The sequence below is a fragment of the Alternaria arborescens genome (assembly GCF_004154835.1).
Source record: "Alternaria arborescens strain FERA 675 chromosome Unknown contig_4, whole genome shotgun sequence".
Classification (NCBI taxonomy): Eukaryota; Fungi; Ascomycota; class Dothideomycetes; order Pleosporales; family Pleosporaceae; genus Alternaria; species Alternaria arborescens.
The window spans coordinates 1,411,278-1,423,376 of record NW_021167859.1 but is presented as its reverse complement, the minus strand read 5'-3'; the positions used below and the strand labels follow the sequence as shown (position 1 = coordinate 1,423,376).

At 52.3% G+C, this 12,099-nt stretch overlaps 4 protein-coding genes across 4 annotated transcripts; 2 read left to right on the top strand and 2 right to left on the bottom strand.

Annotated features, from left to right (window-relative positions):
* Window positions 1-163: 163 nt before the first annotated feature.
* On the top strand, window positions 164-3,764 carry AA0111_g2590 (Pro-apoptotic serine protease; the record flags this gene model as incomplete). Its single annotated transcript, XM_028648378.1, has 2 exons — window positions 164-2,917; window positions 3,462-3,764. 2 exons carry the CDS (start codon window positions 164-166, stop codon window positions 3,762-3,764), a joined length of 3,057 nt encoding a protein of 1,018 aa, XP_028510247.1.
* A 455-nt stretch (window positions 3,765-4,219) lies between these two features.
* Window positions 4,220-5,899, top strand: AA0111_g2589 (hypothetical protein; the record flags this gene model as incomplete). The annotated part of the gene is made up of 1 exon (XM_028648376.1): window positions 4,220-5,899. The coding sequence occupies one exon, from the start codon at window positions 4,220-4,222 to the stop codon at window positions 5,897-5,899; it is 1,680 nt and encodes a 559-aa protein (XP_028509952.1).
* A 2,992-nt stretch (window positions 5,900-8,891) lies between these two features.
* On the bottom strand, window positions 8,892-9,818 carry AA0111_g2588 (hypothetical protein; the record flags this gene model as incomplete). The annotated part of the gene is made up of 1 exon (XM_028648375.1): window positions 8,892-9,818. The coding sequence occupies one exon, from the start codon at window positions 9,816-9,818 to the stop codon at window positions 8,892-8,894; it is 927 nt and encodes a 308-aa protein (XP_028509953.1).
* A 450-nt stretch (window positions 9,819-10,268) lies between these two features.
* Window positions 10,269-11,997, bottom strand: AA0111_g2587 (putative 26S proteasome regulatory subunit; the record flags this gene model as incomplete). The annotated part of the gene is made up of 3 exons (XM_028648374.1): window positions 10,269-11,399; window positions 11,446-11,753; window positions 11,919-11,997. The coding sequence occupies 3 exons, from the start codon at window positions 11,995-11,997 to the stop codon at window positions 10,269-10,271; spliced, it is 1,518 nt and encodes a 505-aa protein (XP_028509956.1).
* Between the last annotated feature and the right edge of the window lie 102 nt (window positions 11,998-12,099).

Below are 12,099 nucleotides of genomic sequence, written 5' to 3'. Positions count from 1 at the left end.
ACGAAGTTTCCTTGCAACACCTTCACGCACCCTGCCGTTGCCCGTCTCCCGACCGCTCTCCCTCCTTCACACGCGATATTCTACGAGACTTCACAGTCCTAGCGCACTTGCTCTCGGCAAGCGCCCCCTACACACGTCCTCGTCTATAAATAATCCGCCGCCAATGGAACAAAATGGCACAACCAAGCGCAAGCAACCACCAACGTCACCAACAACAGACCGTCCGGTGAAGCAGATCAAGCCCGAAATAGACGCACACACCTCCAACGGAGTCATGTCGCACTCGCCCGACCAGGAAGAGGCCATGGACGATGCGCATAGCGAGTACAGCTCCCACGAGGAGATTCCATCATCGGCGCATATCACAGCCGTCACAGGACAGGACACGGCAGAGTGGCAACGAACTATAGAGAATGTGGTCAAGAGCGTCGTATCGATACACTTCTGTCAGACGTGCTCGTTTGACACAGACCCGGCCATTAGCTCAGAGGCGACTGGCTTTGTCGTGGATGCTGAGAAGGGCTACATCCTCACCAACAGGCATGTTGTCGGCGCCGGACCTTTCATCGGCTACTGCATCTTCGATAACCACGAGGAATGCGACGTCCACCCCGTCTACCGCGATCCTGTCCACGACTTCGGTATCCTCCGCTTCGACCCCAAGAAGATCAAGTACATGCCCGTCACCGCCCTCAAGCTCCGCCCAGACAACGCCAAAGTCGGCGTCGAGATTCGCGTCGTGGGTAACGATGCCGGAGAGAAGCTCAGTATCTTGTCGGGAGTTATCAGTCGATTGGATCGCAATGCGCCCGAATACGGCGAGGGCTACTCCGACTTCAACACCAACTACATTCAGGCTGCAGCTGCAGCGAGTGGAGGATCCTCGGGCAGTCCCGTAGTAGACCGCGACGGATTTGCAGTTGCGCTGCAAGCCGGTGGACGTGCTGATGGTGCCGCGACCGACTACTTCCTGCCCCTGGACCGACCGCTACGCGCTCTCGAGCTTGTCCGCCAAGGCCAGCATGTATCTAGAGGCACCATCCAGACCCAGTGGATACTGAAGCCCTTCGACGAGTGCCGGAGACTAGGTCTCTCTCCTGCCCTGGAGAAAGAGATCCGCACTCAGTTCCCCAAGGAGACAGGCATGCTGGTCGCTGAGGTGGTTCTACCCCAAGGGCCTGCGTCTGCCAAGGTCGAAGAAGGTGATCTTCTGTTGCGTGTCAACGGAGAGTTGCTTACACAGTTCGTCCGACTTGATGCCATTCTTGACGACAACGTTGGCAAGACCATCTCTGTGACCATACAGCGTGCTGGGGAGAACATGGATGTTGAGCTAGACGTTGGCGATCTCCATGCCATCACCCCTGACAAGTTTGTTTCTGTCGCAGGCGCATCTTTCCACGACCTCTCATACCAACAAGCTCGCCTCTACGCCATCTCGCTGAAAGGCGCGGGTGTGTACGTCTGCGAGGCAGCTGGTTCCTTCAGGTTCGCCGACGGCTACACATCAGGGTGGTTGATTCAGGAAGTTGACAACCAGCCGACACCAGACCTTGACACCTTTATTGAAGTCATGAAGAAGATCCCAGACCGTAAGCGAGTGGTTATGATGTACAAGCATCTGCGCGATCTGCATACTGCGAACACTAGTATTACTGCTGTGGACAGGCATTGGCATGCAAAGATTCGGGTAGCAACACGCAATGACACCACAGGCTTGTGGGACTTCAAACCACTCGCCGATGCCATTCCATCTGTGCCTCCTGTTCCTCGCCGTGCGAACTTCGTCAAGATGAGCTCAAGCTATCCTGAGGCTGTAGACATTGTTCGTAGCTTCGTACGAGTGCATGTCTCTATGCCTATTAAGCTAGATGGCTTCCCCAAGATGAACAAACAGGGCTATGGACTCGTTGTCGATGCTGAACAGGGTCTTGTCCTTGTCTCGAGGGCGATTCTGCCATATGACCTTTGCGACATCTCGCTCATCATTGCTGACAGCATCTTTGTCGATGCCAAGGTTGTCTTCATGCACCCATTGCAGAACTATGCCATTGTCAAGTACGATGCCTCTCTTGTCAACGCTCCTGTAAAGACACCCAAGTTCGCCACCGACTTCATCAAGAAAGGAGCAGAGACCATCTTCTTTGGCATCAACCAAAACTTCCGACCTGTCGTAGCAAAGACTGTCGTCACTGATATCACCACAGTCGCGATTCCAGCTAGCGCAATCACACCTAGATACCGTGCGACCAACTTCGACGCCATCACTGTAGACACGAACCAAGCCTCACATAGTGGTTCTGGCGTGCTGATTGCTGAGGATGGCACCGTTCAGGCTCTCTGGCTCTCGTACCTAGGCGAGCGGACATCACACAGTGGCAAAGACGTTGAATACCATCTTGGTCTTGCAACGCCCAACCTTCTGCCAGTTCTCAACGAGATCCGAGGCGGAACCACACCCAAGCTACGTATCTTGAACGTCGAGTTCCAGACCGTCCAGATGAGTCAAGCCCGCGTCATGGGTGTCTCAGAGGAATGGATCGAGAAGACTGAGACGGCTGATCCAGAGCGCCACCAGCTCTTCATGGTCCGCAAGGTCGATTCAGGTCACGGCGATGGTCTCAACGAAGGCGATGTCCTCCTTACGCTCAATGGCAAGCTGGTCACACGTTCACCTGACCTCGACATCATGTACAACAACGAGTTCCTGGACGCTGTTGTTGTGCGCAAGCGTGAGGAGAAGACTATCAAGGTATCGACTGTCGCAACAGAGGACCTTGAGACTGATCGCCTAATCAGTTTCTGTGGTGCCACTTTCCATCGCCCTCATCAGGCTGTGCGCCAGCAGATCAGCAAAATTCACTCGGATGTTTACATCTCGTCGCGGGCTCGTGGCTCACCGGCATACATGTACGGGGTAAGTGCTAATCTCTTTTTCTTTCTGTTCTTTCTATCACACGTTCTTTCCACGCTGGAGCCTGGATACGCCGTTGGATACCGGAGATTTACATCCACATTCTGAACACTTTCCATGGGCTGGGCGACTCCGAAAGCTGGACGCTGGAAACAATTGCGCACCCCCTCTGCGAATATTACCGGGCCTCCCATGGATACACTAGGAGTTATTTCTTTTGCTTATTAAGCCCACTTTTGTATGATTTGGACACTGCTCTGGGATTCTGGAAGTTCATCCAGCAAATATGCCCTGGCTCCACTTGGTTTACCATGGATTTACTGTCTGCTTACTCACCATGCTCGGTGTGGGCGCCGAGGACTTCAGAAGGCGGATACCCCTAGGCCTGACTTCGATAGCTCTAGACCCTCGGCACTCATCCTGTGGCTCGGATGGTATTCTGTCGTCGGACCGTGGATTTCCAGCCGGTGGATACCTTTAGGCCTTGCTTGTGGCGACCTGCCACCTATCAGTTATCTTAAGAATACCTTACTGACCATGTCATCAGCTCGCGCCTACAAACTTTGTCACACACGTGAACAACGTCCCTACTCCCAATTTGTCGGCCTTCCTCACCGAAATTAAGAAGATCAAGGACAATGAATACTTCCGCATGAAGGTCATGACCTTTGACAACGTACCATGGGTCGCGACCATGAAGAAGAATGAGCACTACTTCCCAACCATCGAGCACATCAAGGACGCGTCTGCGCCACTGGGTTGGAAGAAGATCATACACGAGTGTGATGCTGGTGGTGCGAGGGAAGAGATGGGGCCGGACGAGCTGGAGGCGGATGCTGCAGATGAGTAGATACCAAATACCATAGAAGTTGCCAATGCATGGCAAACAATTCGAATCAAACACGCCAGTAAAGTTATTTCTCTCTTGGAAATCATATCTGGAGTTACCCATGAGAATGGTAGTTACCAGAATGCCTTGGAAACTGCTCGTCGCATGACAAATACCATGGGCCAAACATGCTGATGAAATCTTGAGAACAATGCGTGGAGTTACCCAGAGAGTTTTTCAGGTAGAGATAAATTCACAGAATTTCGTGAGGTCCTTTAGCCTCCAGTTTGGTAGAGGACCATCTAGTCTAGTAGGATCCATGGATTGATGGTTTGCGGGCACTAATCGACTTCCGACGTGACATGGCCCGTGCGCACCGCGGGCCATAACTCAGCTTCCGATACCCTTCCTCCTCCGTCAGCTCTACACTCTCTCACCACACCACCACGTTTGAAGCCAAACCACGAATCGCAACCATGACTTCATCGATCTTCTATAAATTCAAGAACTCAAAAGATAGCGAGCGTATAGTATTCAACGGCACCGATCTGAGTGTTTTCGAGCTCAAGAAGGAGATTATCAGCGCGAGCGGCCTCGGCGATGGAACCGATTTCAACCTACACATCTACCCTCAAGATGACCCTGCTTCCGAGTACAAAGACGACACTACGTTAATACCGCGATCCTCTACCGTCATAGCGATTCGCCGCCCAGCGCCTCGCGGGCAGGGCCGAGCTGCCAGATATGTCAACGGCAAGCCCCCTGTTCGTGCCTTTACTACACAAAGCAAGCCCGTCGCGCCTGCACCTCCCACAAGCAATGCGACACCAGAAGATGCTGAGGCCGCGTTTTTGGCTGAGTCGGCGATGGCCTGGGACGCGCAGAAGGAGGCACTTTCACATGCAAAGCCTGTCTACCGCAAGAACAACACCAAGAACGTTGTAGTTCCTTCACATCCTCCTCCTCCAGGCTACGTATGTCGCCGCTGTAATATCAAAGGCCACTGGATTCAGGCCTGCCCTACGAACGACGATCCCGACTTCAAACCCGTGTTCCAAGCGAAGCGCACCACCGGCATACCGCAGTCCTTCTTAAAGAAGGTCGAGAAGCCTGTCGACGAAGAGGCTGCAAAGGGCGTCATGCTCAACGCCGACGGCGAATACGTACAAGTCATGACTGACCAGAAGACATGGGACAAGTTTCAAGAGAAGACAAATGCATCACGAGCGCGCGCAGCAAGCGCTGACGCAGCAAGCAAAGAGCTCCGCGAGCGCGGATTCGAATGCCCCATCGACAATCAAAGATTTGTCGACCCAGTCAAGACACCCTGTTGTGGTAAGACATACTGCCGTGAGTGCATCGACAATGCGCTGGCAGACGGTGATCTAATTTGTCCAAACTGCGCAAAGGAGGATGTTCTAATGGATGATCTCGTTACTGATGACGATATGGTCAAGTCTCTCAAGGCATACGACGCAGAGAAGGCAGCAGAGAAGGAAAAGGCAGCAAAGGCAGCAGTTGCTTCAGAAAATGAATCAGTTAATCAATCACTTGCTACTGACAACGCATCTTCTTCTGTCGCAAATGACGATACAAATGCCACCACTACTGCTACTCCAGCAGCGGCGGCGACTGCTGCGGCTGACGAAGTATCCGATACTGACTCAACCTCTTCAAAGAAGCGCAAGCAGCCTCCTACAGACATCAAGCCTCCCACCGCACCGAAAGCCATGCGTCAAGCGGCCGATCCCGCCTCGAAGATGGAGCAGGACTTTATACAACAGATGGAGATGCTCAAGAACGCACCGATGGGGCCTATGGGAATGCCAATGGGTATGCCTATGCCAATGCAGATGCCTCAGCAAATGGGATTCCAGAACGGCTATCAGATGGGCTTCCAGCAGCAACAACAGCAACAGATGCCACAACAACAATGGTTTCCTCAGCAAAATTTTGGTTACAATCAACAACAGTTCGGTCAGCAGTACAACCAGCAGCAACAGTACGGATGGGGTGGACAGGGACAAGGGCAATGGGGCAACGGGCAAGGGCAGGCACAAGGACAACAAGACCCTAACGATGCGTACGACAGGCAACCGGTCAACCCTCGAGGTCGCAACCGCAGATCTCGTGCACCAGATTTCCGCTACCTTTGAACACCAAGACATTCACACGCTTCTCTCACCACGTTACCATGTCACCGCATCTAAACTCACACGACATATCTCAATCACGACTGCGTCAGCCTTCTATAATGAATATCGGGATTGGGCGCGTGATTAGGCGGCGTTTCTTTCACATTCGTCACGCAGGATCTAGGGGCATGCATCATGTGCGGTTTGGAAACCACCAGCTTATTACGGAAGCGAGGTAGTGAGGAGGCAATTGCCTTTCACTTTTCTTTTCGGCGTTTTGGTACGATCTCCAGTTTACCTTCTCGTTTCGCGGACTCCAGACGAGCTTATCTTAACATGAAATGCAAATCAAATTTCAAATCACTTGACTTGACTTGACTTGACTTGACTTGGGCTTTGCTATAATCTGGCGTGCATCTCTGCTTAGCAATAAAGTGTAATGAGTTTTGTAACGTGAGAATGTCGTGGAGGCGTTTAGACTTCACTATGGGCACATAGAACGCAGAAGCGGAACTGCGTTGCATCTACGTAGGTGGTCATGGAAATGATAGCATTATCCGTTATCGTGTCTTGCCATCATGTTGTTACTCGGAACACGGAACTACCTTGTCTATAGTAATGAAGGAAGGAATACCGTCTTGCAGACTAGAACTCTTTGGTCTCTCGCCAGTATAAGTAGTGAATGTAGGGTAAATAAGAACCAGGAATGACGAAACCAAATTGTTCTTTCAGTAGGATACTGACGATAAGACAACAGAATCTCCAAATTCCGGCCGCTCAATGGTGTTAACATATCAAGTTTTGGAACCTATGTAACTGGGAAGATGTTCCATGTATGTAATAAACACGCAGAACGTGGTCAAGCTTTGACTGGCTGGATATAATGATACGTGCCGTTTTAACGTAGATTGAGGGCGTCGATGTAGACCCTCTCCTCTGAGACAAGAAAAGTGATGTCATGATGAGATCCATGGGATATGTTAGTTTAGAGATGTGGAACGCTAAATTGATAGGCAGTGGTAACGAATCAGTGAATTTAAAACCACATGAACATAGTGTGATCTGCCCCATGCCCCATGCCCCCTTGCTTCAGCCCTCATGGAAACCGAATTTGCGAAACCCAACAAAATTGGTTAAACGATGTAATGGCCACAATTCCTCCCGCGATGTTCGTGACTGCAAAGAGACAGTGGTCACTGCCAGTGATGTGACGTCTAGCAGTGACCATGGGGCCCAGCTTTACGTACTGTTTGGGTTCACTCCACTCTCCCTATTACTGTTCTCATTCGAGCAATCTTTCCTTGTCCATGCGATTCACAAAGGAGAATCTCTCTTGCTAACAATCATATCCACTGTGATGTACCATGAGGGAGCCGTTCCCAACTAGATCGCGATCAGATGCGGCAATAAATCTTGCAGTCTCCTTGTATAACTTTGCTACCGTGGATCTGGCGACTTGAACAGACCGTACTTGCAAAATGACGCTTCGTGACTAACATTTACTATCGCAGTCATTGGCTACCCCCGAAAGAGGTTGGTAGGATTACCTTATCATAGTCATTCATCATTGGTCCACCACATTATCTTCGCCTGAAGCATAACTCGTGGTCGGTTCAGCTAAGAATTGATGAGAAGGAGCCATCTCATGTGTTGTTATTGGTACCTTCCTTAGCTACCAGCGTACTGCCTATAAAGCCAAATCCTCCATAGCATTCAACCCATCACTCTCATACTCCAACAAGAATCATAATTCTCCCCTCGAGTCTCATCCAACACGTCTTTTTCCAACAGACATTCAATACCAACTTCGTACAACACATTCCGTTCTAGAAAATGCCTTCTTCCAGCCTTAGACGCCCCGACAGCCCACTTGAGAACAAGCGCCCCCTTGATACTGGTGCCATTTCTATCAGCATCCGTAACGTCTTATCTTGCGCGCCCAGAAATGACATGTTTACTACAAAAGCCAACACAACTGTCAAACGGTCCTCATACACACGAAACCCTCAAACGTACAATTCCAGCAACGTACCTGGAAACAGCTTCAACACCTCGTCTTCCACCACCACAGGCAGATGTATTCCTCCTGCAGACCGCCTATCTTCTACCCATCACCAGAGTCATGTCCATCCAAACTACAACACCCTAACTCATCCCAACCAACTTTTCTCAGCCCCCTATCGCCCGTCACCTTCAAGTCTCTCCACTCAAAGAAGAGTCAAACCACCCCCTAGTCTCGTCATATCACAAGCTCAGAACCCACCACCGAGGCTTTCCCCTCATCGAGGTCCCAATCCACCTCAAATCTTCTACACCCAACAAGGTCGATACCAGCCTCCAGGCCTCAACGTCCAACGCGGTCAATTTCCAGTAGAACTCCACGACGCTTGGTATCACCGAGATAGCCAGCACGGCTGCCCTGGGTGTGTGCATGAGACACTCGTCCCTCACACTTTCAGCAGATTCCATTGGCCGGCGTGTCCTGTGTCTGCGACGAGGGAAATGGCTGCTTGGATATAAGGAGGTAAGGCTTCTAGCACCACATACAAGGGAAAAGCTAACAAATATAGAAACAACAAGTCCTAGCTTGTAGCTTACATTAGCTCCCAACAAGAAAACTTGTAAAAATTGATAGCATTGTAGACTCCTAGATCTTCGATCTATGTCTATATTATGTCAATACGCTTTATTGTAGTAGGAACAAGTATTACCTAGGTGTGCTCCAAAGAGATGTTTAGCGTCTCTCTCCAATGTAGTATAGGGTAGACTTCTTTGGTTCAGTGTAGAATTTGGCGGAGTAGCATGGCCGCGAATCGGGTTGAGAAGCCTGATGCATGATGCACGGGAGAATAAGGATCAGCTCAAAAATTTTCGTTTGAAAGCTCGAAGGAGTACAAAAGAGTATGCGTGATGGTACATATATCAATATACAAACCGTGACCCCACAACGCCAAAATTCCGCTCTTCAATGCTCCTTGCTCGATGCCAACCCCTTCTAACACCCAATGTATGCCTATATAGACTCGCCGGTCTCAGCCCTCGGCCTCATTCCATCAGGCGTAAATGTCCACCCCCTGCCCTCAGTGGGCGTCATAGCTCTCCTCCTCTCTATAGGGCTCCATTCCATCATACCGGGCGCCGGAAGCCCTGCAATGGCCGCGTCATCCCTCGCCCGCTGTCTGTTGCTTTCAACGGAAGCCCTCCCCTCTGGCACGCCTGCATTCGCACCTCCCAAACCCTCGGCATCAGTAACCAGCCTGACGCCTGCGGTACGCTGCCGCTCCCTCTCCTTGACCGCGCGCTTCCCTTCTGCCTTCTTCTTCTCAAACTCGATGATGAGAGTCTTGAAATATGCTTCTGCCGCTGTGGTGGCCGAGTAATGAACAGGTGTCCAGCTGTAGCTATTACTCGCCAGCGGATTCGCTCCATACTGCAGTAACATCCTTAGCGCTTTCAATTCTCCCGCCGCAGAAGCATGATGCAGCGCCGTGTTGCCCTGCGCGTCGCTCGCAGAAAGTATACTGGGTCCATGGAGGATCAGCGCGGGGATGAGATGCAGTGTCCCCGAACCAGATTTACACGCCAGCATCAACGCGTCGAGACCGGCTTTGTTCTTCCAGTCTACGGATTCGGGGAAGCGCTTGGCGAGGTAGACGCCGCATTCTTCCTTTCCAGCGCTTGCGGCCAGCATGAGAGGCGTTTCCCAGTCGTTGTTACGGCTGATCATTCCGTCTTCGTGGCCCGCGTCGACGAGAAACTCGGCGATGGAAGTGAAGCCATGTTTCGCAGCGAGGTGCAGCGATGTGTTGGAGCGGTCTTCGAAGTCGGGATTGCGTAGGTACGTGTGGTTGTTGCGGATAATGCGTTGGACGAGGGCGAGGTCGTTGAGTAGGATGGCGCGCCGGAGTCGCCGGGGTACGTCAATCCTGTTGTTGGACATTAGGGACGGGTTCGGATGGGCTGGGTGCGGCGGCGGGTCGAGTTACTCTGTGGGATACGACTTACATGGCTGCGGCAGTGAATCATGATTGAGTGGTCAGACGGCACGGAGATGATGGCAATCGCGAAGTGACGTTCGCGAGGGAGAGCTGGTGTGGGGCGGGAGCGTTGGGCCTTGGACAAGCTGCGGGGACGTTCACGGAATCTTGCTGCAACTGGCTAGTTCTCGCGCGGATGCGCAGCATGGATCCATCTGTCAGATTAGCGACTCTTGAAGCATCCATCACATGTCACTGGCGTGTTCAAACTTATGTGGTGACGTCTCGGATTTGTTCTATTCATGCATCATTACGATGTCTGTCCCACACTGTCTGGAACGTCTATCAATGCCAGCCCTTATGTGGCTATCTTACACGCTCACGGAATGAATCGTCCAAGCTGTATGACCCCTCTACAAGCCTTCAAAGTCTCCACCCGCGTCGTCCTCGTCAATGTCACCATCTTGGATCTCCTTGGCCAACTCGCGCTCCCTCTCCCGCGCCTCCTGGGCGTTCTTGAGCTCCAGACGATGTTGGTTCATGGGGTATCGCATTGCCTTGACACACTCGTCGTGCAGGGTCAAGCACGCCCGGATACGCTCGTGGAATGCCTCACCAGGCTCACGAGTTGCGTAGATATCGCCAGCAACCTTGGTCTGCATGAATCCCTTCTCGTGATCAATAGAAGCCTCTATGACACCATCGCGAATAGCCTTGGCAACAATGTACTCGGCCGACTCCTCGCTCTCAAGACCGAGACGGATGCAGATGTCGCGGAGCGAGATGCGCGAGTATGAAAGCGACAGCATACGGATACCAGTCTTGATAACATTTTGTCGCAGGCGGAGGATCAGAGTGTAGGTGCCATCGCGCTGGAAGACGGACGAGGACGTCTGCACCACCTTCAGGAAGCCCTGTAGATCGCCAACGCGGACTGCCTGAACGAGACGGAAGTAAGGCTCCATAGCACGCTCCAGACGGGGCTGGCTGAAGACCTCGCGCTCGGGAATGTCACCCATCAGCAGCTCAACGACTACCAGGAGCTTCATCGAAGCCTGGTAGAAGCCTGTTGCACAGTGAGCAGAGGGCGACTTGCGGGTGGCGCTGATTAGGTGCTCGTGTGCCTCGGTGTAGGACAGCTGAATAGCCCGTATGCGGCCAAGGTAGTACAAGTATCTCGCAACCTGGTTGTTTGGGGCTTGTGGTGGGAATTGCGTCTGCGCAACAAGGAGATCGGCTTGTGTGATGTCGGCGGTCGAGAGGGAGTTTCGGAGCAACAGTGTGGTAACGGAGGCCTGCGTGTCTGGGTCTTTCCTGAGCACTGCGCTTCGGAGCGCAGCGAGTAGCTTTCCGCGGATTTGAATGACGGGCGACTGCTTCGATGGGGGCTTGGGGTCCATTTCCTCGTGGAACAGAGAGAAGTAGAAGTAGGCCTTGGCTGCTAACGAGTCCAATGTCCGCCTGTTTAGCTCTCGGATCTTGTCTACCAGCGTCTCGGCGAACTCAGCTCCCTCTTCAAACTCCTTCTGATCGTAGAGATAGACCTGCGCCTGTTAGCGAATCCAGCAGTCGTACCGCCTACAAACATACCTGTATCAGAATGGCTATGTAAATGTCCACCTCGGGCAGGGGCTCCTTGGTGTTGTTTTTGTTGAGTTGGACCTCCTCCTTGTACTGGGATACAACGCTCTGTATCGCCTCGCCATCCATGCCAATGTACTCGATGAAGTTGCGCGCTGTGGCGTTGTTTGGGGAGTATGTCAGGATGATGACAGAGCATAGTACACGGTCGGTGAGCCTCTTGCGGAGCGATGATATGGAACGGAGGGCGCGTAGGGTAAAGCGGGTATCGAACTGGGCGACGGCTCGCTCGAGGAGGACAAAGTTGCCCCGGATGTCTGTAGTCGTCGGGTCAGCACGGTGGTAGAGATACTTGCAAGCCGCAATCTCGGTGGCGATGATATGGTTCGGACACATCTTGCGGACCGGCCACGAGGTGGTGCAGTTGGTACAGGGACACTTTGAAGTAAAAGGCATGCTGCGCGGCGAAGTCGTCTACTTACCAGCAATGGCCTTCTGCTCTACGTTCTCGGCCTTGGGCTGCTCGCCCTCGACGACGACGCCTTCCATGCTGTCCGCCATGATGGTCGCTCTTGATGTGTATATGCGGAGAAGACGGAAGGTGCGGGTGATGTGGAGGGAGTGGTGGTGGGTGTGGTTGGTGTTGATGCTTTGCTGAGGTTG